We start from the raw sequence: 24,940 nt of genomic DNA, 5'->3' as shown, positions 1-24,940 counted from the left end.
AGATAACAAAGCCTAAAATAGTTTATTGAGCTGACTAAAATTAACTTTGCTTCTAAATCCCTCTTTAGATTGCACCACAGAAAATGGAAATTCAGGTTTGAGAGTCTGAAAGCCCAGTTACGAGCTCTATTTTTTCTTTGTGGCTTTCAGCTGCCAGTACTTAAAATAAGTCAGATAAAATATACACTTCCTGTCTAAATGCGTAATTTACAAAGTTGCTGTGAAGAAAAAAATACCCTAACAAATGGGAAGGTGCTTTATAAGCTAAAATACAGTACACAAACATAATAATGGTTACTCTCCTATATTTGATTTTCAAGAAAGTTTCATTGAGTCACTCCCTCATATTAGGATAACTACTCTCTATCAGGGCTTACCAGGTGGCCCTAGTGGTAAAGAAAGTGCCTGCCACTGCAGGAGATGTAAAAGATGTGGATTCACTCCCTGGGTTGGGAAGAATCTCCTGGAAGAGGGAATGGCAGCGTGCTCCAGTATTCTTGCTTGGAGAATCCCAAGGACAAAAGAGCCTAGTGGGCTACAGTCCATGGGGTCACAGAGAGTCGGACACGACTAAAGCAACAGCATGCGTGCACAAACCTCTGTCCAGGTCTGGGAATAAGGTTTTGATGACTAGCCTCTTCCACATGACACAAGGGGATAATGTCCCCAGAGGGTTAGTTTTGTGGTTGTAAGTCTGGATTCTTGGGTCACACTTGTGAGTTGGAGAAGAACTCATTCCTAGTTCTGGTGTGTTGCTCCCACTGCCTGTGTCCTGAGGCATGCTGATTTAGTCATGTTTGCTTTAGATTTCTATCCCGGGAAGGACTCCGTTTCCCAGGGCAGGCATCCATGTACTATTTGTCCAGCTCCCTGCCCCATCTCCTTCATCTAGTTATGATTAATAAGAACAAAACACTATTTGTAACCATACACATCCTTTATACTGAGACTGAGGAAAGCATAATTTTTCAGTACATGACATATTTTCATGCATACACCTATCTCTGTACAATCCCAAGAATTGTTGAGGATACATTTCATAGTTTCTCCTTTACTAACATTATAGTTTTCTTTACTAATGAGTGAACAGCTTAAAAGCATGAATTCATAATTACATTGTTGTTTATTTCAATCTATAGCATACACAGACTATAATTTGCTGGAAAAACTCTTCACTGTTGCCTTTGTTCTTTCCATGTTAAATTTAACCATCCATGTCTATAAATTAAGTTTACTAGGAAAACTCACATTAAAAAAAAATTGTACAAGAAACAGCCGGATTATCACAATCAGCAAGGAAATGGACTCAAGAATTGGAACTAGTATGTCTGTCTGGGACACTTTGTCTTCATGGTAAACAGTCACTTTATGCAAATCCCACTCGGCTTCACTTAATTAAAAAGCTGAAAAAGAAAGAAAATTCTGTGCTGAAAATAAAACACAGTGTGCTTTTTATTCTATATTAACTTAGTACAGGTAAATACAAAATAAAAATGTAACGTCATACACAGTTACATTAATTCACTTCATTGCAATTTTATATCAGGGCAATTTCTGTGAACTAGATCCTGTAATAGGATCAGGTGAGACTAGGTCGGGGTGGAAGCAGATGCTAATAAGAACTTGAACTTGTGTTGGTTAAGTTTGGTTAACTTCTGTGAGTCGTTCTCAATGTTAGCAAGACTATTAGTTAAATTGGCATTTAAACTGACAACACAGAGGAAGAAAGGGAATGAGCTGAAACCTGTACTTGGATTGGGTCATTTCAATATCTTAGACAAAATATTTTTTCTAGTTATTTAATCAATATGCATTTACTTAAAATAACTAAAGACTTGTAAGAATTTTATAATTTCACTATAGTGAACAGTCAAAAATAATTTATTATAAATCATAATAAAAGTATCATCAGGCTGTGATGAAACAATACAAATAGATGTTTATACATATAGAGAATAAAGTAAAAAGTAACTATTTTTGCCTTTCTTGATTTCCCTAGGCAACATTTTTATCTATGAAAAGAAATTTAAGTTTGTAATATTGTAAGTCAATTTGAATAACATCATTAAGCTTTTGTTGGCTATTTGTACCTTTCTGCTAACATGTAGCAAGTTTGCTTTTTATAGTCTTGACAGTGTAACTTTAGGACCACCAGAGATGAACCAGTTGTTAACTAATATTAAAACGTTAATATTAAAAATATTAATGGTTAGTATAGTTGAAAAACCATGTAGTTGGGAAACTGTTCAAACTAATAAGTTTAATACTTGAACACTTATAATATCCTAGGCATATGTTACTTCGTCTTTCTGAACCTCGGTTTCCTCATTAGTGAGAAGAATGCTTGTTTTGGATGATCTCCAAAGTTCTTTCCAGTGCTAATGTTTATTTTAATCCTGTGATACTATATAAATAAATAGTAAAAAAAAAATACATATTATATAACATATATATACTATATAGTGAATATAAATATAAGATACTGCATATACTATATAAATAGTAAATATGAAGCATTATATAAAATATTTTAACTTATATAAATATATATTATCTCTATTAGTTTATAATATATAATAAAGCAATTATGCAATACAGCCTAAACTTTTCAATACCCTGTCTTTTTCTGAGGAATTACTAAATTAAAAGATAAAAATCAAGTGCTAATGTCTAGAGGCAACAAGACATTGCTTCTGTTTTTTGAGATAACAAGTTATGATTTCAGTACTGCAAGGGTAACATTGCCATGCAAATCAGCAGTAACAGTCCTCAGAGCATTAAGATCCTGCTGCTGTTCAATCCACCCAATCTTTAACAGCAGTGGTGGCAAAGCAGGTGTGTATGTATACATATCACGTGTAGATGAACACTTGGGCTTTCTCTGTCCTCAGTTATAAGGTTGCCCTGGAGATAAAGCTAACTGACTGACAGTTAAAAAAGAAAACTTCACCATAAAATATTTAAAACTGTAACGAAAGCTGCAAAACTTATAATTAAAAAAAAATACATGACAATTTATTTTTTTTAATAAAAATAGTCTGAACATTTCAAGCTATGGAATACTAAAGATCCTCTTTTGTAAAAATACTATCATAAGAGCAAGAATATGACCCTTTATGATCATTTTATGCTTGCTAACGTTTTGATTCTGGAAAGATTGAAAAGGTTCTACTTATCTATGTTGTACGATTATAACAATAACAGTGTGTTAGGGAACATGGGCAGAAGAGACACAGGTTTGGAGCAGGGATGAGCTTGGCTTTGGAGCTGAGGCTGAGGTGACAATGTGGTGCTGAGGTCTGGTTCTAGGCCTTAGGTCAGAATTTGGCATGTCTGTTGGGACCGAGAAGTCACCTTAAAGGAAAAAGAAAGGTCCAGGAGTGTCATGTTACAAAATCCAGGGCGTAAGATATTCAAGAGGCAATGGTTAAGTAGAATCCTGGAAGGGTTACGTGGGTTGCCACATGAGAAGAGGCATCTGGGTTTTATTACTGGGTGGCCACTGGAGACCATATTACATGTAAAACACGTTCCTTTTCTCCTCCTGTGAAATATGAAGGAGGCATCAAACAGTGGTTGGTATTTTGTTTAGACTTCTCTTAGAGTAATTCTTTCACCTGTTCCCCAGTGTTTTAAAACATCAGAATGGATGCAGTGCTCTTGAATGACTGAATTCTGTCCAATTGAGATCAGGTTAAATTCTCTACCAAGATCTTCAGCTGGACAGAATTTTCTTGTCTAATGTTGTCACTTTCTGTTCTCAAACTGGGGAAGAAGTCAGAGACTTCTGGGCATGTCCTCGCACTCTGTCACACAAAAATTGCTTACATGGATAAGGGGCAGCTACTGATGTCATTTTGGAGCCAAAAAGTGTATAAGGGAGGAAAAGCCTTGGTTCTTTACTCAGAACAAGGATAGGCCACTAGCGAGTTCACGCCTGTTCCCCTGGCGTTGGAGTTAGTAGAACTTAATGATTCACTGTTCTCGGGACTTTCTAACCTTTATCTTCACAAGCGTTCTAAGGGGATGCGAGGGAGCAGTCCACAACAGCTGCCAGCCAGGCCTCTTCGGCCAGAAGCCCCGGGGGCGCTCCTCTTTGTGACTGAAACTTACTGAACCGTCTGAAGTGCATGATCTAAAATAAAGGCCTAAAGAAATTCAGGGTTTTATGAGGAGTTGGGAAACAGATCTTTGGGAGCGGTAAGCTTTCTGTATCTGTAGCTACACAGGCTGAGAGCTGCCAAGTCTTATGACTGCTAAGGCCACATCTCTACAGCCTACAGAGGGGGACGTTTTGCAAGAGGCTGGTAGCATTATCGTTACTAACTCTGTACAGTCAGAAACACGGATGCTGGGTCTGGGGGAAAAGACCAATAGAGCCTGTATGTAGGATGAGGTTGGAGGTCAGATAAGCACAGAACTTAGGGATCACAGGAGCTTCCGCCTCACTCCCTGCTTTCAGGGGGTTGCTGAATGGTGGGGTTTCTGCCGGAGTAAGAAAATTGTATTTACACAATGGAAATAAGAGCTTCCTTTGCTGTGTGTCTGTGCTCAGACCATGTCTTCTGAGGTCTGTGGGGTGGGAATGTGTGCTTCAAAATCAAAAAGCGTAGATTCTGAGTTTTCTATTAAAATCACGTTGGGTTTATATAGAGGTTCCTAATATCTAGTTTTGAATTACCAAACGTTGATAAAAAATTAATCTGTGTTTAGAAGACTTGTATTTTATTATTCTGAACATTTTGACTTATATTGTTAGTGGGAAAAGGCATCAGACTACATTTTTCCTCAGCAGAATTCAATATATTTCTGTCAGCTGTATAGTTCTGTTTTCTTCCCTAAAGTAATAAAACAGAAATAACCAAATGCAATCATATTTTGTTTGAAGTGGAGGGCATATGCATGCATATGAATATTATTGTTTAAAAAAATACTGTGCTTGTCAGTGGTTAAGTCTGTGGGCCAAAGTCTATTGCTGGAAATTTTATCCAAGGACTCCTTCCTGTAGCAGCTAAGTACAACAGCAGGAGACTGGAATATGAGATCTCACAGTTGAAAGTTATCTTGCACTTGTAAAACAACAGTCTGCCACAACTTGTCTTACTTATGAGATAAAGATTATGGTTGTTATCTGAAAGATGAGGAAAACTGAGGCTCAGAGAAGATGAAAAGACTTGCCTGAGGTTACAGTTTTAAAGTGCCATGGTCCAAATCTCATCTTCTCACTCAAAGTCCAGATCACTTTCCAATACACCACAGTGAAATACAACAATATGGAAAAAATAGTCCTTGAGATTCGATTTCCACTTGTACAATAGTATTACAAAGACTTAGCACTGTATTCTTTATGTAGACACTCTCCAGATCTTCACTGACTCATCTCTAAGTCTTTGGTCCTTCGCAATATTCTTCAAAGCTGGAACTCAGCATCAGAAAAGCAATCCCAGTGAAATTCTTATCAATGACACAGACTATGGGTTGATCACCACACCGTTTCTGTGTTTTCTGTTTGTATAGCTTAAGACTGTATTTTCTATTCTCCCTATAGATGAAATATCTACATCTAAGTAAGATATAGAAATGAATGGGATATTGTTACATACTGCATGTCCTGGGATTTTTTTGCCTTGCTGTGCTGATTCATTAGTATACTTGCCTCAAAAGTCATCAGGGATGTCTTTCATGTCTAGCTATTATTTTGTACTTTCCCTTACAGAATGTTGATAGATATATTTTTTTTAACTCATTATTTCTCAAAGTAACTCAAAGGAACTAAAGACATCATGAGTTACAGCTATCTGGTTAATAGTTTCTATGTCTAGTGTAAGCATAATTAGTATATATTTTTTGATGCCTGCCAGCTCAGGGTCAATTTGATGTTGCAATAAGTATCTTTAGAGCCCAGGTTTCTGAAAACTGTTTCCGCACACTGCACCCCTTCAGTGTGGTGGAACAACCCAACAACTCCAAGGGGATGTCATGTGATGTGAATTCCACCTTCTGGAGTTGTGAAATGTGGCAAACCAGTACTCTTCTGTCCACTATGTTTCTATCTTAATGGTTCCTGCTGCATTTAGATAAGGAATAAATTAAAAAGATGCTTCTGAGTAAACATATTCAATTAATAAGTACATGATGAGCACCTGCTATGTGTACAACACTTTGGAGATATTAAAAAGGCATCACCATGACCTTCTGTAAAGTACCTTACAATACTCTAGAAAGAAAAGAACTTCAACACAACAAAAGTTACATACGGATACTTAATGAAAAAGGTATTGGGGTAAAGTGCTACTGAATAACCAAGCGCTGAAATGGCTAAGGACAGGCAAGAGGTAGATGAAGTCATTTCTTCTGAGAACCTGCAACATTTCATGTAGTATAACTTGATGATGCAATTTATCCCCTCAAAATTCTCAGATACATATTAATTAATAGGCCAAGTTTACAAACAAATAAATAAGCTTAACAAAGTTGTCATCCAACCCCTTAAAAACACTTTTACAGGTGAGGAAAAAATGAGACTGAGAAGTTAAGTAACTCCAAGTCCCAAAGTTAGTGACGAGAGGGTGTAAGACTCAAACCCATATATATGCCTGCTGGGCCAGAGTTCTTAACTGACATACAAAATGATATACTAAATTTGAACTCATGTCTTGGATTCTAAATATTTTCCCATTATACCACACCATCTCTCTAAGACAACTAAAGAATCATAAACAGGCAGCAAAGTGAGAGAATTAGTAGAGAATGTTCTATGCTATTTTCCTACTCAGATAGAGACTTGATCTGTCAAATAGTTTTACAGAAATTTTTTTGAAGAAAACTTTTGAATCAAAGTGTGTCAGGGGCAACCAATGGGAAAGTAATTACCCATAAGAGAAGATATTCATGTATGAACACTAGCATTTTGCTCTTGGAAAATGGAACAAGCCCTAAAGCTAATCTTTATTTAATATACAAAATAAATTCTTGCTACCACTAAAATATAATTTCTTTTTCTGAACCATGGGTCAGATGGTGATTAGATCAGATTCTTACTATCTTTGTTATTTCACTAATTTCAAAGGATTTGAGAGCCCAATTAAGTTCCTCAGAAGGTTCAGGGAAAATATGATCATCACCCCACTGAATCATGCAAATAAAAAACAACACTTGCTTAATATTTAGCATTAAAAAAAAACCTGCTCAGGAGAAATTACATATAAATGTGTAAAATCTTTACATCAGAACTAATGATAATAATTAGCAGAAAGTAGTTTTTGAGTAAGTAATACCGTGTGCCACATACTAAGTACTAAGCAATGTGCTAAGTGGCTTACATCATGTAACCTTTCCATGATGTCAAAGTATGTAAACATTTCCCACTTAGAAATGAGAAAACCAAGGTTTAGAAAAGTTATTTAACTTTCCCAAAGTAGCCGAGTGAGTAACAGGTAGATTAAGGATTTAAATGATGGAAGCTTGCTTACTGAAACTTAAAAGATGATCTGGGAGAATTTAGTGATAGCATGAAAGATGCTGATACTGTAGGGAAAAGAAAAAAGACCCTTAAGACCAAAATGTGAGGAAGATTTAAGGAAATAGGGTAAACGTGTAACAGGCTTTTATCCCTTTCAGTAAGGACACAGATCAACAAGAAAAAAATAGCAGTGTGAAGTACTGAGAAAATAAGAAACACACGAATGTTTAAGGGTCTGTGAAGTTTAACATAAAAATGGAAAAGCAGAAAGATCATTCCATACAGAAGAAATTAAAGGCTGTCGATCAATTAAAAATTGTGAAGAAATAAAAAAATTAGTTTATAGACATCAGTGGCATTTCTTGTATAAAAGTTGTAAATCACAAACTTAAAACACAGACATCAAAGGCCACCAAAGGCTGGGGCATTACACCCAAGAGTGGACTGCGGCATTGAAGCTAAAGCCCTGGCTAAAGGTGGTTTTCAATTAGCAGATGGTGTTATGTGCAAGTGTGCCTTTTCAGTAAAGGATATCTCGCATCTTATCCAGTATCAACCAGAGTAGGTAGAAGAGGGAGGTTTTCCCATTCTTTTAGAAGAAAACTGTTTTTTGTCCTGGCAGCTCATCTCAAGGACAAGAAAATGGTCTTAGTTAAGACAGTCTTTTTTTTTTTTTTTCCCTACAAGCCTACTTTAGTGTATATTGGTACAAATGATTGGGGGTTGACTTAGCTCTTGGTCACCAGGGTTTATGATTCATTATAATAAGCACTAACTCCCTTTGAATATGGACATCCACATGATATTTTCAGTAATACGAGGCTGGGGCATATCTTCTGGCATATGGAATAGCCTTTCTCTTGTTATAATGATGGTGTCCAGAATCTTATTTTCTCCTTCCCTACGAACTATCATTTTCCAATAGGAACAAGGTGTTGTTTTTTTTTTTTTAATCAAATCGTATTATGCTGGTGCCACAGAAACATGCTGCTGGGATTGCAAAGTGTCCCCCCAGAATATGGTACTACATTCATCACTCTCCCACAGAGTAGCTCAGAAGGAAAAGGTTTCTTTTTACTTTTGTACTAACATCGCATCTTTTAACTCCTGGAGAAGGAAAAGGCTACCCACTCCAGTATTCTGGCCTAGAGAATTCCATGGACTGTATAGTCCATGGGGTCGCAAAGAGTCCATATGACTGAGCGACTCTCACTTTTCAACTATTCCCAGAATGACTTCTCTCTTCCTTTCTTTCATTTATTCCTTCTCTCACTCTGGCTTCTGCATTACGCTTGCTTTTTCTCCAGTGAACTAGCTGGATAAATACTTTTCTTCCCCATTATGCTGCCTGGTTTCTAGAATTCAGCTCAGGATTATTCCAAATCTCTGGTGTGTATTCTCCTTCTAGACCTTTGGGCAACAATTGCTCTTGATTTGTTGTTATTACTGTTCAGATGCTCAGTCCTGTCTGACTCTTCATGGACTGTAGCACACCAGGCTTCCCTGTCCTTCACCATCTCCTGGAGCTTGCTCAAACTCATGTCCATTGAGTTGGTAATGCCATTCAATGATCTTGTCCTCTGTCATCCCCTTCTCCTGCCTTCAATCTTCCCAGCATCAGGGTCTTTTCTAATGTGTCGGCTCTTTACATCGGGTGGCCAAAGTATTGGAGCTGCAGCATCAGTCCTTCCAATGAATATTCAGGATTGATTTTCTTTAGGCTGGTTTGACCTCCTTGCAGTCCAACGGACTCAAGAGTCTTCTCCAACACCATGATTCAAAACCATCAATTCTTCAGTGATCAGCTTTCTTTATGGTCTAACTCTCACATCCATACATGACTACTAGAAAAACCATAGCTTTGACTAGATGGACCTTTGACGGCGAAGTAATGTTTCTGGTTTTTAATACACTGTCTAGGTTTGCCATAGCTTTTCTTCCAAGGAGGCCGATTCTCTTATTTTCATGGCTGTGGTCACAATCTGCCCTGATTTTGGAGTCCAGGAAAATAAAGTCTGTCACTGTTTTCACTGTTTCCCCATCTATTTGCCATGAAGTGATGGGATCGGATGCCATGATCTTAGCTTTTGAATGTTGAGTTTTAAGCCAGCTTTTTCATTCTCCTCTTTCACTTTCATCAAGAGGCTCTTTAGTTCGTCTTCGCTTTCTGCCATAAGGGTGGTGTCATCTGCATATCTGAGGTTATTGATATTTTTCCTGGCAATCTTGATTCCAGCCTGTGCATCATCCAGCCTGGCATTTCATATGATGTACCCTGCACAGAAGTTAAATAAGCAGGGTGACAATATACAGCCTTGACAAACTCCTTTCCCAGTATGGAACCAGTCTGTTGTTCCATGTCCAGTTTTAACTGTTGCTTCTTGACCTGCATACAGGTCCTCAGGAGGCAGGTAAGGTGGTCTGGTATACCCATCTCTTGAAGAATTTTCCACAGTTTGCTGTGATCCACACAATCAGGCTTTAGCGCAGTCACTGAAGCAGAAGTAGATGTTTTTCTGGAACTCTCTTGCTTTTTTTATGATCCAGCGGATGCTGGCAATTTGATCTCTGGTTCCTCTGCCTTTTCTAAATCCAGCTTGAACTCTTGATATGAACAATACATTTATTATCATAATCGTTCATAAGAAAACTGATAAAATTTCTGAGAAAAACTTTATTCTGAAGGAAAATGATGCAATGAATTGAAAACAAATCCCCAAGCAGAATATAACATTACTAGGGTAACTCTGGCATATATCCATGGGTTAGACTAATAAGAGAATAAAAATGTTCTAATGCAAAGCACATGTTTTTTGTTCACAATGCTCCCACCTGCCATGTTTGGTTAGCTCAAAGGGTTGCTGTAAATGTGATGAAAGGAACATACAAGCTGTCCTACCAACCTTACAAAGCAAGAAGATGAATGACTGGAGAGGGATGGTCTAGGAGGGCTGGATGGATTTATGGAAGCTTGATGAATGATGCATCACTATATCCATGGAAAAGACACAATGCAGAAACAAACAGAAGTTCTTAAGAGTCTGAAGAGGGATACTGCTGCTGCTAAGTCGCTTCAGTCGTGTCCGACTCTGTGCGACCCCATAGACGGCAGCCCACCAGGCCCCCCCGTCCCTGGGATACTAGGAAGCTTAAAAGTGATATGAGAAGAGACGGTTAAACTAAAAGAATGATTTAAGTAGGGTCACGGGAGGGCTGGATGGCTGAGTCCTGCGACAGCCCAGCAAATCACAGAGCTTGCAAGAGCTGGGGTCACAGCCGGGTCCCTGCCCCCACGTCTCTGTGATGCCACGACCCACGGGGTCACAGCTGGGTCCCTGCCCCCACGTCTCTGTGATGCCACATCCCACGGGGTCGCAGCCGGGTCCCTGCCCCCACGTCTCTGTGATGCCATGTCCCACTCTGGCAGTGCGCCTGTCTTCCCAGGCTGCTGCTGCTTTTTTTTTTAATGCTGGGTTCTGTTCTGATGCTGTTTCCTGGCAGCACTTGTAGGGGTTTTCATCTAAACTATGTCAGATTTCATATTCATAAACCACCCTGAGGCGTGATTTCCATCTGACTTCTTACAGGACATTTCATCTTACTTCCAGTCCCATGAGGCCAGCTGCCAGTAAGCCCCCTCCTCGTTTAGCCTGGTGGGCCCCTGACAAGGGGGTGGGATTGTGACCCAATAAGAATGGTGGAGGTCACACTCATAGAGAAATAAAACCAGCATATACTATGGTTCAGAAATGCTCACTATGAAAATCTAGGATGAGGCCTAGAATATGTATTTTAAAAAGATTCTTAGGTAATTTACAGGTCCACTCTTGTAAAGACCAGAGGATTAGAGTTTTATACAATCAATACTAAATGACAGCTACTCCTTTGGAAAAGTACAAACTTAAACTCTTCATATCATGACAAAATACGGCGCTGGCAAATGTAACATTATTCTTGGAACTAGTAAAACTTAACTTTTCTTTACTTGTTCTATCAGCAGTATCGTGACCAGGAACATCTAGAGAGGAAATGCTATTCCTGTTGGATTGTGCCCATCTTTGCATGAAAAGTTCCCTTGGTATGTCTAATTTTCTTGCAGAGATCTCTAGTCTTTCCTGTTCTGTTGTTTTCCTCTATTTCTTTGCACTGATCATTGAGGAAGGCTTTCTTATCTCTTCTTGCTATTTTGGAACTCTGCCTTCAGATGAGTATGTCTTTCCTTTTCTCATTAGCCTTTCGCTTCTGTTCTTTTCATAGCTATTTGTAAGGCCTCCTCAGACAAGCATTTTGCCTTTTTGCACTTCTCTTTCTTAGAGATGGTCTTGATCCCTGCCTCCTTTACAATGTCATGAACCTCTGTCCATAGTTCTTCAGGCACTCTATCAGATCTAATCCCTTGAATCTATTTGCACTTCCACTGTATAATTGATAGGAGTTTGATTTAGGTCATATCTGAATGGTCTAGTGGTTTTCCCTACTTTCTTCAATTTAAGTCTGAATTTGGCAATAAGGAGTTCAGGATCTGAGCCACAGTCAGCTCCCGGTCTTGTTTTTGCTGACTGTATAAAGCTTATCCATCTTTGGCTGCAAAGAATAGAATCAATCTGATTTCGGTATTGACCATCTGGTGATGGTCATGTGTAGAGTCTTCTCTTGTGTTGTTGGAAGAGGGTGTTTGTTATGACCACTGCATTCTCTTGGTAGAACTCCGTTAGCGTTTGACCTGCTTTGTTTTGTACTCCAAGGCCAAATTTGCCTGTTACTTCAGGTATTTCTTGACTTCCTACTTTTGCATTCCAGTCCCCTATAATGAGAAGGACATCTTTTTTGGGTATTAGTTCTAGAAGGTCTTGTAGGTCTTCATAGAACCGTTCAACTTCACCTTCTTCAGCATTACTGGTGGGGGCATTTTCTTCATGAAAATTAGAGATACCAAGGGAGCTTTTCATGCAAAGATGGGCATAATGAAGGACAGAAATGGTATGGACCTGACAGAAGCAGAAGATATTAAGAAGAGGTGGCAAGAATACACAGAAGAACTGTACAAACAAGATCTTCACGACTCAGAAAATCACAATGGTATGATCACTGACCTAGAGCCAGACATCCTGGAATGTGAAGTCAGTGGGCCTTAGAAAGCATCACTATGAACAGAGCTAGTGGAAGTGATTGGATTCCAGTTGAGCTATTTCAAATCCTAAAAGATGATGCTGTGAAAGTGATGCACTCAATATGCCAGCAACTTTGGAAAACTCAGTGTGGCCATAGGACTGGAAAAGGTCAGTTTTCATCCCAATCCCAAAGAAAGGCATTGCCAAAGAATGCTCAAACTACCACACAATTGCACTCATCTTACACGCTAGCAAAGTAATGCTCAAAATTCCCCAAGCCAGGCTTCAGCAATACGTGAACCGTGAACTTCCAGATGTTCAAGCTGGATTTAGAAAAGGCAGAGGAAAGGGAAAGGGAAGTCGCTCAGTCGTGCCCGACTCTTAGCGACCCCATGGACTGCAGCCTACAGGTTCCTCCATCCATGGGATTTTCCCAGCAAGAGTACTGGAGTGCCATTGCCTTCTCCAGAGGAACCAGAGATCAAATTGCCAACATCTGCTGGATCATCAAAAAAGTAAGAGAAGACCAGAAAAACATCTACTTCTGCTTTATTGACTACGCCAAAGCCTTTGACTGTGTGGATCACAACAAACTATGGAAAATTCATGTTTTTTAAAAATTCTCTTATACTGCAGACCAGATTAAAGGCAGATGGTCCCACAGCTCACATCTGATATTCAGATTTCTTCTACTCCTCGAGTACATTTATTTTTAATGGACGTGAGAAGTCTTGGAAATGTGCCTCTGCTCATATGAAACGATACAGAGGCAGGGTTGAAGTGATTTACTATTCATGAAAAGCCCATCATCAGATCTCTCTGTCATGGGAATAGTTCTGTGCCCCAGATAAAGCTACACATGGCTGCCATCACCTATGTAGAAACGTTTTCTTGAAGTAATGGCTCAGTTCACAATGGCAACACACTCCAGTATTCTGGAGAATTCCCGGGACACAGGAACCTGGCAGGCTACAGTCCATGGGGTCACAAAGAGCTGGACACTACAGAGCGATTATCACTCACTCACTCACCTGCAAGAGGGATGTAAACTATGAGATTTTATTTTCTGTCAGTATATCATGAGCTCTACTATCTTAACAGAAAGTTCTCAAAATCGCGGAGAAAATGGACCTTTACTTCTTCATTGGGGAGGAGGATGAATTGTTAAGCTATGAGAAGACTCCCTAGAGAGAGTGGAATATTTATTTCTTTGAGAAAAGCTGAGGGAGGAATGGTCAAGAAATGAACCTGTGCCTACTTCATGACCTGGATAACTGTAATCCAATGCATCAGTTGTATTCTGCTTTAGTAAGAATAATAATTTGGTTACAATAACGTTGTTTGAGAATGAATTTTCAACATCTTCCCATCCCCAATTATGAAAATATGTTGATGAAAATCTTAGGAGATGTTCCTTTATGACAGCTTGTAGTGACCAGAGATTCTTTTATCATTTAATTTTCCATTCATGTTGCCATTCCTTATTTGAAAAAGTTAAAAGTTAGAAGAGTTCAAAATATGGAGTTTACTGGACAGTGAACACTAGATTATATGAGAAAAAATTTGTAAATGAAGTGAAAATCATGAATAGGCAAACCAAAACAAGAAGAAACTTTGATAAATTCCACAAAGTTGAAAACTCATTTTGTTATGTGTGTGTGTCTGTATATATATATATGTAATGTATATATTACATATTTATATACACACACATATACACATATGCATGCAACATAGATCTAAAATGAAACTATCATATACGAAGGAGGGCAGGTACCATGCCTTATATATATATCTCCTTCATATAATCTGTGCTGAACACACAGTAGGTGCTCAAAAACTTGCTTAACAGAGTTTAAGATTACTTGGCAAATAAGGTAGCTATTTTATATTAATCGTTAAATACACGTTAGAAACATAAAAACATGAAATTCGGGTTATTCTATTAGTTGAAAATGAGAACATTCATATTAGTATAATGATATTACCTGTAAGGGTAGCCGTGGTACTTGGAACGAAATATTGAAAGTAAAAAACTGAAGAAGAAGACCACCAGGCCTAATCCCACGAGACAAATAACTAGAAAGAAAGAGAAAACTCCATTAGTCTAGACACATACAACCCAAATGTTTATATTTTTAAAAAGCATTCAGTTAATTACACATACTTACATGTAACGGCTCATGGCACATACAGGTACCACAAACCAGATAATCATTATTTTCCACATTCTTCTCAATGACAATTTACTACTTGCAGTATGAAAACAAAACAAAACAAAAAAGTGACTGATCTAAGTTTGTGGCGGTATTCTTCTCTTACCGAATTCCTACAAGTACTAAAATGCCCCCACAGGGACCGAAACAAAATACAAGAAAATGTGATAAACCACAAATGAGATTATCAGCCCCTCCACTGTGAAGTACTGGCTATGTCAGCAGAGACTTCTACAGTATTGGAATGTACAATATAATTTTATTTTCAGATGCCATGCAATATTTACAAAAAAATTTTAGATGATTGGCTAGATTATTGCTTCAGTAAACGCCTGTTACTTACAAGTGATAGTTCATCCCAGCATACCGAAAGCCAGTAACAAAGGCTTAGGGTGTGAGAAAACACAGACTCTGTGATAGTCAAAGAGGAAAAACCAACCCTAAGTAGCTGGTGATAATGCCAAGGTATTACTGTTCGTTTTACAAAGGAACAAGTGGTGTATGTTACAGCAGAATACGCTAGGCTGTGATTTAGGTTTCCAGCGTTACTTTACCCCTCACAGGTTGACAACAGGGACATTTCTTTTCCTTTCTGTTATAGTTAGGAAGATTTTACTCTAAAGTAGATGACTAATGAAATATATATTATGAAATATATGCAAATACATCTACTAGATTTTTAGTTAAATTTGCTGTTAGTAAAATAAGTAAAACTTAAATGCTTAAAAATCTGAGCCAATTAAATGTAGGTATGTTTAGAATAAAAGAAAATATATATTTAGAGAAATGGAAATTTACCTAAGTCTGCTCTGTAAATAAGTTCTTTTAATAAGAAATACCTAAATATTTCTTAAGAATAAAACATATGTGTGATACTTGTATCCTTTCATTAGTTTCAGGGAATTCTTTAAAAACACTGGGCTATCTAACATGATTAATTATAAAAGAAAGGGGAAGATAAAAGAGATTAAACACGCCAAGACAGAAGAAAACAAGGGAGATTAAATAATTCTATACGCTTCTATAGTGATGCGACTACAATTTTTAAATTATTCTAGCATATAAATTAGACCACATTTAATTACAATCCTGGAAATCAGTGGAGACTTGAGGACACTGTCAAAACATGATCCAGAAGCCTGTTAGTCAGTTTTCCTTCAACTCTGTAGGAATATCACTCAGTTTTGAGAACAAATTATGAAAAATCCGGAACTTAATAGCATTCAGTTGCAGCCTCTGTGACATTTCATATCAGATAACACACATGCAGGTGAATTTCAAATGAATTTTGGCAGAAAATAAAAAAAAAAGCTGCTGAATACTGCAAAAATGAAAACCACCTTTTCCCCCTGAAACTGTAGAATGCCCAAATAGACAGACACCAGCCACTTGACGTAGCAACTTTGCTTACAATAATCTTAGTGCACCTAGAATGAATGATATGATACTTTACTTTACATACATTTGGTATGACCACACACTTCTTCCTTTCCTCAGTCTTTTTCCAGGAGCTGACTAAAACACTTTATCACTCCCTTTGCTGTTTACAGTATGAAAAGGCAAAAAGATAGTAAATTGAAAGATGAACTCCCCAGGTTGGTAAGTGCCCAATATGTTACTGGAGATCAGGGGAGAAATAACTCCAGAAAGAATGAAGGGAAGGAGCCAAAGCAAAAACTACACCCAGTTGTGGATGTGACTGGTGATGGAAGTCAAGTCTGATGTTGTAAGGAGCAATATTGCATAGGAATCTGGAATATTAGGTCCATGGATCAAGGCAAATTGGAAGTGGTCAAACAGGAGATGGCAAGAGTGAACCTCAACATTTTAGGAATCAATGAACTAAAATGGACTGGAATGGGCGAATTGAACTCAGATAACCATTATGTCTACTACTGTGGACAAGAATCCCTTAGAAGAAATGAAGTAGCCATCATAGTCAACAAAAGAGTCCGAAATGCAGTACTTGGATGCAGTCTCAAAAATGGCAGAATGATCTGTTTGTTTCCAAGGCAAACCATTCAATATCACAGTAATCCAAGTCTATGCCCCGACCAGTAATGCTGAAAAATCTGAAGTTGAACAGTTCTGTGAAGACCTACAAGACCTTCTAGAACTAACACCCAAAGAAGATGTCCTTTTCATTACAGGGGACTGGAATGCAAAAGTAGGAAGTCAAGAGATGCCTCGAGTAACAGGCAAACTTGGCCTTGGAGTACAAAACAAAGCAGGTCAAACGCTAACGGAGTTCTGCCAAAAGAAAGCACTGGTCATAGCAAACATCGTCTTCCAACAACACAAGAGAAGACTCTACACATGACCGTCACCAGATGGTCAATACTGAAATCAGATTGATTCTATTCTTTGCAGCCAAAGATGGGGAAGCTTTATACAATCAGCAAAAATAAGACCGGGAGCTGACTGTGGCTCCGATCATGAACTCCTTATTGCCAAATTCAAACTTAAATTGAAGAAAGTAGGGAAAACCACTAGGCCATTCAGGTATTACCTAAATCAAATCCCTTACGATTATACAGCGGAAGTGAGAAATAGATCAAGAGATTAGATCTGATAGACAGAGTGCCTGAACTATGGACGGAGGTTGGTGACATTGTATAGGAGGCAGGGATCAAGACCATCCCCAAGAAAAAGAATTGCAAAAAGGCAAAATGGTTGTCTGAGGAGGCCTTACAAATAGCTGAGAGAAGACGAGAAGCTAAAGACAAAGGAGAAAAGGAAAGATATACCCATCTGAATGCAGAGTTCCAAAGAATAGCAAGAAGAGATAAGAAAGCCTTCTTCAGTGATCAGTGCAAAGAATAGAGGAAAGTAATAGAATGGGAAAGACCAGAGATCTCTTCAAGAAAATAAGAGATACCAAGGGAACATTCCATGCAGAGATGGGCAAAGTAAAGGACAGAAATGGTATGGACCTAACAGAAGCAGAAAATATTAAGAACAGGTGACAAGAATACACAGAAGAACTATGCCAAAAAGATCATGACCCAGATAACCACGATGGTGACCACAGCCATAGAATTATAAGATGCTTGTTCCTTGGAAGAAAAGCTATGATGAACCTAGACAGCATGTTAAAAAGCAGAGACATTACTTTGCCAACAATGGTCCATCTAGTCAAAGCTATGGTTTTTCTGGTAGTCATGTATGGATGTGAGAGTTGGACTATAAGGAAAGCTGAGCGCCAAAGAATTGAGGCTTTTGCACTGTGGTGTTGGAGAAGACTCTTGAGAGTCCCTTGGACTGCAAGGAGATCAAACCAGTCCATCCTAAAGGAAATCAGTCCTGAATATTCATTGGAAGGACTGATGCTGAAACTGAAACTCCAGTACTTTGGCCACCTGATGCAAAGTATCGACTCATTGGAAAAGAGCCTGATGCTGGGAAAGATTGAAGGCAGGAAGAGAAGGGGACGACAGAGAATGAGATGGTTGGATGGCATCACCAACTCAATGGACATGTTTGTGTAAACTCCGGCAGTTGGTGATAGACGGGGAAGCCTGGCGTGCTGTAGTCCATGGGGTCGCAAAGTGTCGGACACGACTGAGTGACTGTACTGAACTGAACACTTGATATGCGCCGTGGGAAACGTGTCTCAAAATGTGCTCAAGTAAAACAGAAGCTATTTACTTGATTCTATGTGAGGTACAGTATTGAACTAAGTATTGAACTAAGGTACAGGCACATGGGGAAGGAAGAAGACTTGGGGAGGAGTCAGTGGTGACCCAACAAACCATGCGCTGCAGACGGTCCCAGATAACATACTTGTGAGAAGAAAGTGCTATGAGGGCACAGACGGATTCTGATCTGGGCAATCACAGCACTTGCATTATATCCAAAATAAAAATCACACTGGAATCAAAAGGGCTAATTTCAAAATACATTTCCCATCCCGCACTCCTCCTCTCTCCCCCATGTACTCATTTGTGCAGTCTCTCTCGCACACACACAAATAAAGTGGCAGTGGGTGGGGGTTGAAGTGCTTTTATATGTATATTACACACTATCTTATTACTTTAATGTGATAGGATGTATGATAAATATATGAACATGTAAGAATTTGTCCTAATATGAATACTACTTGTTGGTCCCAAGAACATCACATTGTTTATGCAAACGATAAATCATAAAATGATGTTCTGAACAATGATTAACTAAACAAAGTAATGCATTCATTGCTTCTGTGGTTTCTTTACAACAGTATGTAAATGGCATCAGGGGAAACGAGGGTGAAGGATCTATTACATCCAAAATGTTTCAACACTAAAGATCCCTAAGTATTATATTTAGAAATCACTATGACTGACTTACATTCATGTCACCATAGCTAAAATTCCCATAAAGAAAATGTCTGGATTTTTATTTTAAACTTTGTAACAAATTACGAGTCTTCTCCAGATGCCTGTGTTCCTCATACATACACTCTGGATTTTAACAGGGTTCAGGAATGCAAAGCATATTGATAAAAATCTTAATTATAGGTTTGTGGAGGCATAATCATAAACTCACATAGGGACTTTATATCAACTATGGAAAGATTTGTGGCAGGAAATACTGAATTTAAGGCTCTCTGACCTTCTCTGGCCCATGCTCCTGAGGGCAGATTTTTCCTATGTGTTTTTCCCTTTTCCTGCCAAAAACACTTCATAAAAATGTGTAATCTCTTATTGGAACTCCCTGAGGGGAACAGTTCTGTAGTCACCTTGTCAAGACACAAAGCTGATACTCGGTAGAGTTGTGAATCTTGGAATATCACTGGAAAAGGCAAAAACCCTGAAAAAGATGGTACCACAAGATGCCCCCTTTCAAAATGTAGCTCAAAAGAGGTTTTGGAGGTAGTTGGAAGGCATTATATACTTCAGGGTACAACACTTATGCACAAACTTCTCTGTCTGAATCAATCCTTGAATGCATAGATGACTCTGGTGGCACAGGGGACATATCATTAGCCTATAAAACCTCTGAAGACTCTGTCCCTAGAACTTTCCCCCTCTTCCTGTTTGGTGGACATGACCAAAGAGACTATAACTTCAGCAGAGATAAATCAAACCACCCTAAACAAGGGTGAATAACAGCTTTTCTTTATACCCAATTTCCACAGAAAATCACCAATCCCATTTTGGAAGAAATGTATTTTTAAATATTTGTGCACACACCACACATCCAAGAAAGAGAAAAAAGTAAGAAACAACGCAGCTGTCTTCAAACCAGAACCTTTCTTTAGAAGTTCATTTACAAAGGACTTTTATCTATTTCTCATTTGATTTAAATGAAGCTTGACTAAAACAAACTTACAGAGATACCAACACAGAGACTTACTCCGTCTTTTTCCAACATCTCCCTTGGATGTTGCCGCTTCATTTAGAAGAACCATCCCCATGGTGATAGCAGCATCTATAGTAGTTGTCAAGGAAACATTAGAAATAGATGCAAATAAAATCTACTGTTCTGGACCTGAACACGATGTGTTCTGTACCAGAATGACTGAATTACACATGAACATAGAGGTGAATGCAACTTACTCTCCTGATATAAAATTACTCCTTTTCATGTATCTAAATAAATATGCCATGATTTTTAGACTATATAACCTCAAACTCTCCTTTGTGAGATTTTTAAGAGCTAATTCTAAATGCTCTTAAATTCCAGGGCTTTAATAGTGCATATGAATTATATACTCTCAAAACCAATAATGATATTTCACCTTATACATAAGGATATACATACACTAGTTACACTTAGAATGACATTTCACTGGGCAATCACAGGAAATTAGAATATACTCAGCATGGAACGAACCAACCAGCCTTGGTGGATGCCTAATATGTACAAGAGAGAAAGCTACTAAATACCATTCCCTTGCCTGACAAAAATGTTTCTGTTGTTGTTTAGCTGCAAAGTCATATGTGCCTCTTTGCAACCCCATGGACTGTAGTCCGCCAGGCTCCTCTGTCCGTGAGATCCTCCAGGCAAGAATACTGGAGTGGGTTGCCATTTCCTTCTCCGGGGCATCTTCCCGACCCAGGCCTCTCCTGCATTGGCAGGCAGGTTCTTTACCACTGAGGCATCAGGGAAGCCCACCTGACACACACATATACATACCACCGAACTTTTAGGAAATTCATGGTAACAGTTTGAAAACTTCTGAAATTTAGATAATTATAAGTTCTTTGTGTTTCAATTGTGTAGTGATGGAGATGTTACGAATGATAAACTGATAGAAAAATTAAAAGCTTGTTTCACTGAAACTGCTGATACACAGGATACTTACTGCTTAACTTAGTTCTTTGAAGCAGACTGATGGGAATGATGTATATCCTTAAAAAGGAGTTCAATTAGGATTCCCCTTCCATTTTTTTCTGTCAACACCCTTTTATATTCATGTATAATTCTAATCTATTCATTTAAGTGTGCAGACTTGAGCTACTGACAATTCACATAGACTTCTGGATTAATTTATCTCAAAAACATTTTCTGTAAATATTCAAAATATAAATCACATTTAAAAATTATTTTATACAGATACTACAAACAAAACAGATATTTATTTTATGATGCCATCTACTGAGTAGCTTCCAAAATTCCTTCCAAAATATAATGTTGGGGGAAATAGCACTATTTTTTATTTCTGGGGGAAAATAAAGTTTAGAAATTAAATGCTTTAAAATTTTAACTAGATGAAAGCTGTATATTAAAATATTCTCAGGATAAAACTGGATACACAAACACCCATGTGTACACTGTATATAAGTGTTATTAGCACACAGAGACATAAATATTCACTTATGAAGTTATTAAGCAAATTACATTTTATTGCATATTAACTATGGTCACTCAAGTGTAACATATCCCTGTTAATATCTTTGTAACATATATATACACACACATATATATACACACACATACACACATATTTTTTTATTTACTACTGTTCCCTCTGTAGGGCTTCCCTGATAGCTCAGTTGGTGAAGAATCCACCTGCAATGCAGGAGACCCCAGTTTGATTCCTACGTCAGGAAGATCTGCTGGAGAAGGGATAGGCTACCCACTCCAGTCTTCTTGGGCTTCCCTTGTGGCTCAGCTGGTAAAGAATCCACCTGCAATATGGGAGACTTGGGTTCGATCCCTGGGCTGGAAAGATCCCCTGGAGAAAGGAAAGGTTACCCACTGCAGTATTTTGGCCTAGAGAATTCCATGGACTGTATAGTCTATGGGGTAGCAAAGAGTCAGACGTGACTGAGCGACTTTCACTTTGTCAAAAATTGCTTTGTCACTTTGTCCGTCTGTAGATTTGAAAATTACGTGATCAATGAGTTTCTTATTTGATTGCTTTTGAACTTCACAAAAATTCAAACAGTGTTATTACAAAACTAAGATTTTCATCAGAGTATACTGATTGCTATTGCTTATTTTACTCATGGGCATTTGTTTCCAAGTGTTTGCTATTACAAATACTCCTACAAAGAATTTCTTCTTATATACATGTGAAATATTTTCTCTAGGGTCTACGCCTAGAGGTAGAGTTTTTGAGAGGCTGATAAGTGTAGTTTCAAATTTACTAGGTATGATCATATTCTGTAAAACAAGTAGTGTTAAAAGAGTTACTGTTTTTTTACACTGCACTAACACAGTATTGCTTAACTATTATTGATTTTATCAAATTGTTGAGTAGGGATCTGTCTCACTAGTGAGTCAGAGTTTATCTTTTGATATGTTAATTCCTTTTTTTGCTTAATTTTTTGTATTGTGCTTTTTTTTTGGCCCATTTTCCCATAAGTATATTTGCCTTTTCTTATTAACTTAGAAGATGCTTCAGTTTTTTCTAGATATGAATGTTTTGAAATGTTCTTCTACTTGTCTTTTAAATTGTTTACTTATGCAGAAGGTTGTCATTTCAGTATGGTCGAAATTGTTATTCTTTTCCTTTATGAGCTTTGGTTACTGTTTCTTACTTATGAAATTAATTCCTACCCCTAAGTCTTAGAAATACTCTGTTAGTTTTAGGTATACAATATTAAGTGTCTAGACATTTAAATACTTTAGGAACCAATAATCACCAGAAGTCTTGTAACCATATGTCCCATACAAAATTATTAGATATTATCAACCATATTCCTTATGTCGTATATTACATCCCCATGACTACTTTAAAACTGTAAGTTTGTATCTCCTCATCTCCTATTTTGCTCAAGCCCTCACCCAGCTGCCCTTTGCAACCACCCTGTTTTCTGTATCTATGAATCTGTTTTTGGTTTGTTGTTTATTTTTTAGATTCCACATACAAGTGAGATCATAAAGTACCTGTCTTTAACTTATTTCACTTAGCATGATACCTTTTAGATTCATCCATGTTGTTGCAAATGGCAAGATTTTTCATTTAATGGTTGAGTGTTTATGTGTGTCTGTAATTGTATCTTCTTCATCCGTTCATCCATTGATGGACATTTTGGTTGTGCCCATATCTTGGCTACTGTAAATAATGTTGCACTGAACAGAGAGGTGTATATATCCTTCTGAATTAGTTTTCATTTTCTTCAGGTAAATATTCATAAAATTACTGAATCATAAGCTGGTTCTATTTTTAATTTTTTTTTAAGAAACTTTCATACGGTTTTCTAATTTGGCTGTACCAAATTAGATTCCTCCAGTCCTTGTCAGGGTTTATTTGTTGTCTTCTGGAAGACAGCCATTCTGACAGGTGTAAGGTGGTATCTTACTTGGATTTTATTTGCAGTTCCTTGATGATTAGTGATTTAGACCATCATTCCACGTGACTGTTGGAATTATGTCTTCCTTAGGAAAGACTTTAGTCTGCTCAAGTCCTCTATCCATTTCTAAACTGCGCTGTCTGTTTCTTGATACTGAGTTGTATGAGCTGTGTATTTGGATATTAACTGCTTATTGGATATATAAACTGCAACTATCTTCTCCCATTCAGTAAGTAACCTTTCATTTTGTTGATGGCTTTTTTTCCAGTGTGCAAAAAGCTTCTTAGTTTGATGTAGTCTCCGCTTGTTTATATTTGCTTTTGTTTGCCTTGCCTAAGGAGACAGAGCCAAAAAATTATTGCCAAGACCCATGTCGAAGAGCATCCTGCCTGTGTGTCTCCTTTGAGGAATTTTATGGTTTCGGGTCTTACCTTTAAGTCTTTAATTCATTTTTGAGTTTATTTTGTATATGGTGTGAGAAAGTGGTCCAGTTTCATTCTTCCACACGTAGCTGTCCAGTTTTCCCAACACCATGTATTAAAGGGGCTGTATTTTTCCCACTGTATTCTTCCTTTTTTGTAGCTTAATCGACCATAAGCGCATGGCTTTATATCTGGGCTCTCCAGTCTGTTCTGTTGATTTGTGTGTCCATTTCTGTGCTGATTCTATACTGTTTTTATTACCATAGTGTTGTTTTTTTTTTAAACCAACTTTAATATTTATTTACCTTGGGCTGCGCTGGGTCTTTGTTGCTGTGTGGGCTCCTCTCTAGCCGTGGTGCATGGGCTTCTCATTGTGGAGCATGTGTTCGAGGGTGTGCGGGCTTCAGCAGTTATGGCACGTGGGCTCAGTATTTGCGGCTCACAGTCTCCAGACTGGAGGCTCAGTAGCTATGGCACAAGGGCTTAGTTGCCTTGTAGCATGTGGGATCTTCCCAGCCCAGGGACTGAACTGGTCTCCCTTGCACTGCAAGGTAAATTCTTAATCACTGGACCACCAAGGAAGCCACATAGCTTTTTAATATAGTTTGAAATCAGGGTGTATGATACCTACAGCTTTGTTCTTCCTTCTCATGATTGCGTTGGCTAAACAGGGTCTTTTGCAGTTCCATGCAAATTTTAATTATTCAGAAAATCCATACTGCCCAAAACAATCTACAGATTCAGTGCAATTCTTTTCAAAATATTAGTGAAAAATGGCACTAATATTTTGAAAAGAATTGCACTGAATCTGTAGATTGTTTTGCGCAGTATGGATTTTCTGATATCTTTAACATAAGGCAGGTAATGTCATTCTTTTCCTCAGAGAACTCTTTACTCAGAGTGAGATGGAAACTTAATAATCTGAAGACCTCAAAGTGACCTCCAGGTGGTATCTCATTTGAACCCTGACCCACTTCCTATACTGCTCTGTCCTTGTTGGCTC

The 24,940-nt window shown here is 38.0% G+C and overlaps 1 protein-coding gene and 1 long non-coding RNA gene across 15 annotated transcripts in view; both read right to left on the bottom strand.

Annotated features, from left to right (window-relative positions):
- Positions 1–918: 918 nt before the first annotated feature.
- The window catches only part of TUSC3 (tumor suppressor candidate 3), a 207,411-nt gene continuing 183,389 nt past the window's right edge, over positions 919–24,940 (bottom strand). For 5 of the 14 annotated variants that reach the window (XM_081521496.1, XM_081521491.1, XM_081521495.1 and 2 more), the window contains 3 exons: positions 20,127–20,201; positions 14,562–14,652; positions 919–1,403 (listed from right to left, as the gene is read on the bottom strand). In XM_081521496.1, the coding sequence (XP_081377622.1) occupies positions 1,388–1,403; positions 14,562–14,652; positions 20,127–20,201 (182 nt within the window). In that variant the 3' untranslated portion in view covers positions 919–1,387. Of the gene's footprint in view, positions 1,404–2,234; positions 2,405–5,178; positions 5,242–11,598; positions 12,971–13,704; positions 14,653–20,102; positions 20,202–24,940 lie in introns of those variants that run through there. The other 9 variants (XM_081521490.1, XM_081521494.1, XR_014062561.1 and 6 more) reach the window with 8 other exon arrangements.
- On the bottom strand, positions 8,530–10,298 carry LOC145518054 (uncharacterized). Its single transcript, XR_014062566.1, has 2 exons — positions 10,173–10,298; positions 8,530–10,048 (listed from the first exon to the last, which is right to left on the bottom strand). It is a non-coding gene; the product is annotated as an uncharacterized LOC145518054 (long non-coding RNA).

Source organism: Giraffa tippelskirchi, chromosome 8, assembly GCF_054371585.1.
Source record: "Giraffa tippelskirchi isolate mGirTip1 chromosome 8, T2T-mGirTip1v1.2.pri, whole genome shotgun sequence".
Lineage (NCBI taxonomy): Eukaryota > Metazoa > Chordata > Mammalia > Artiodactyla > Giraffidae > Giraffa > Giraffa tippelskirchi.
This window is presented reverse-complemented; position numbering and strand designations above follow the sequence as displayed.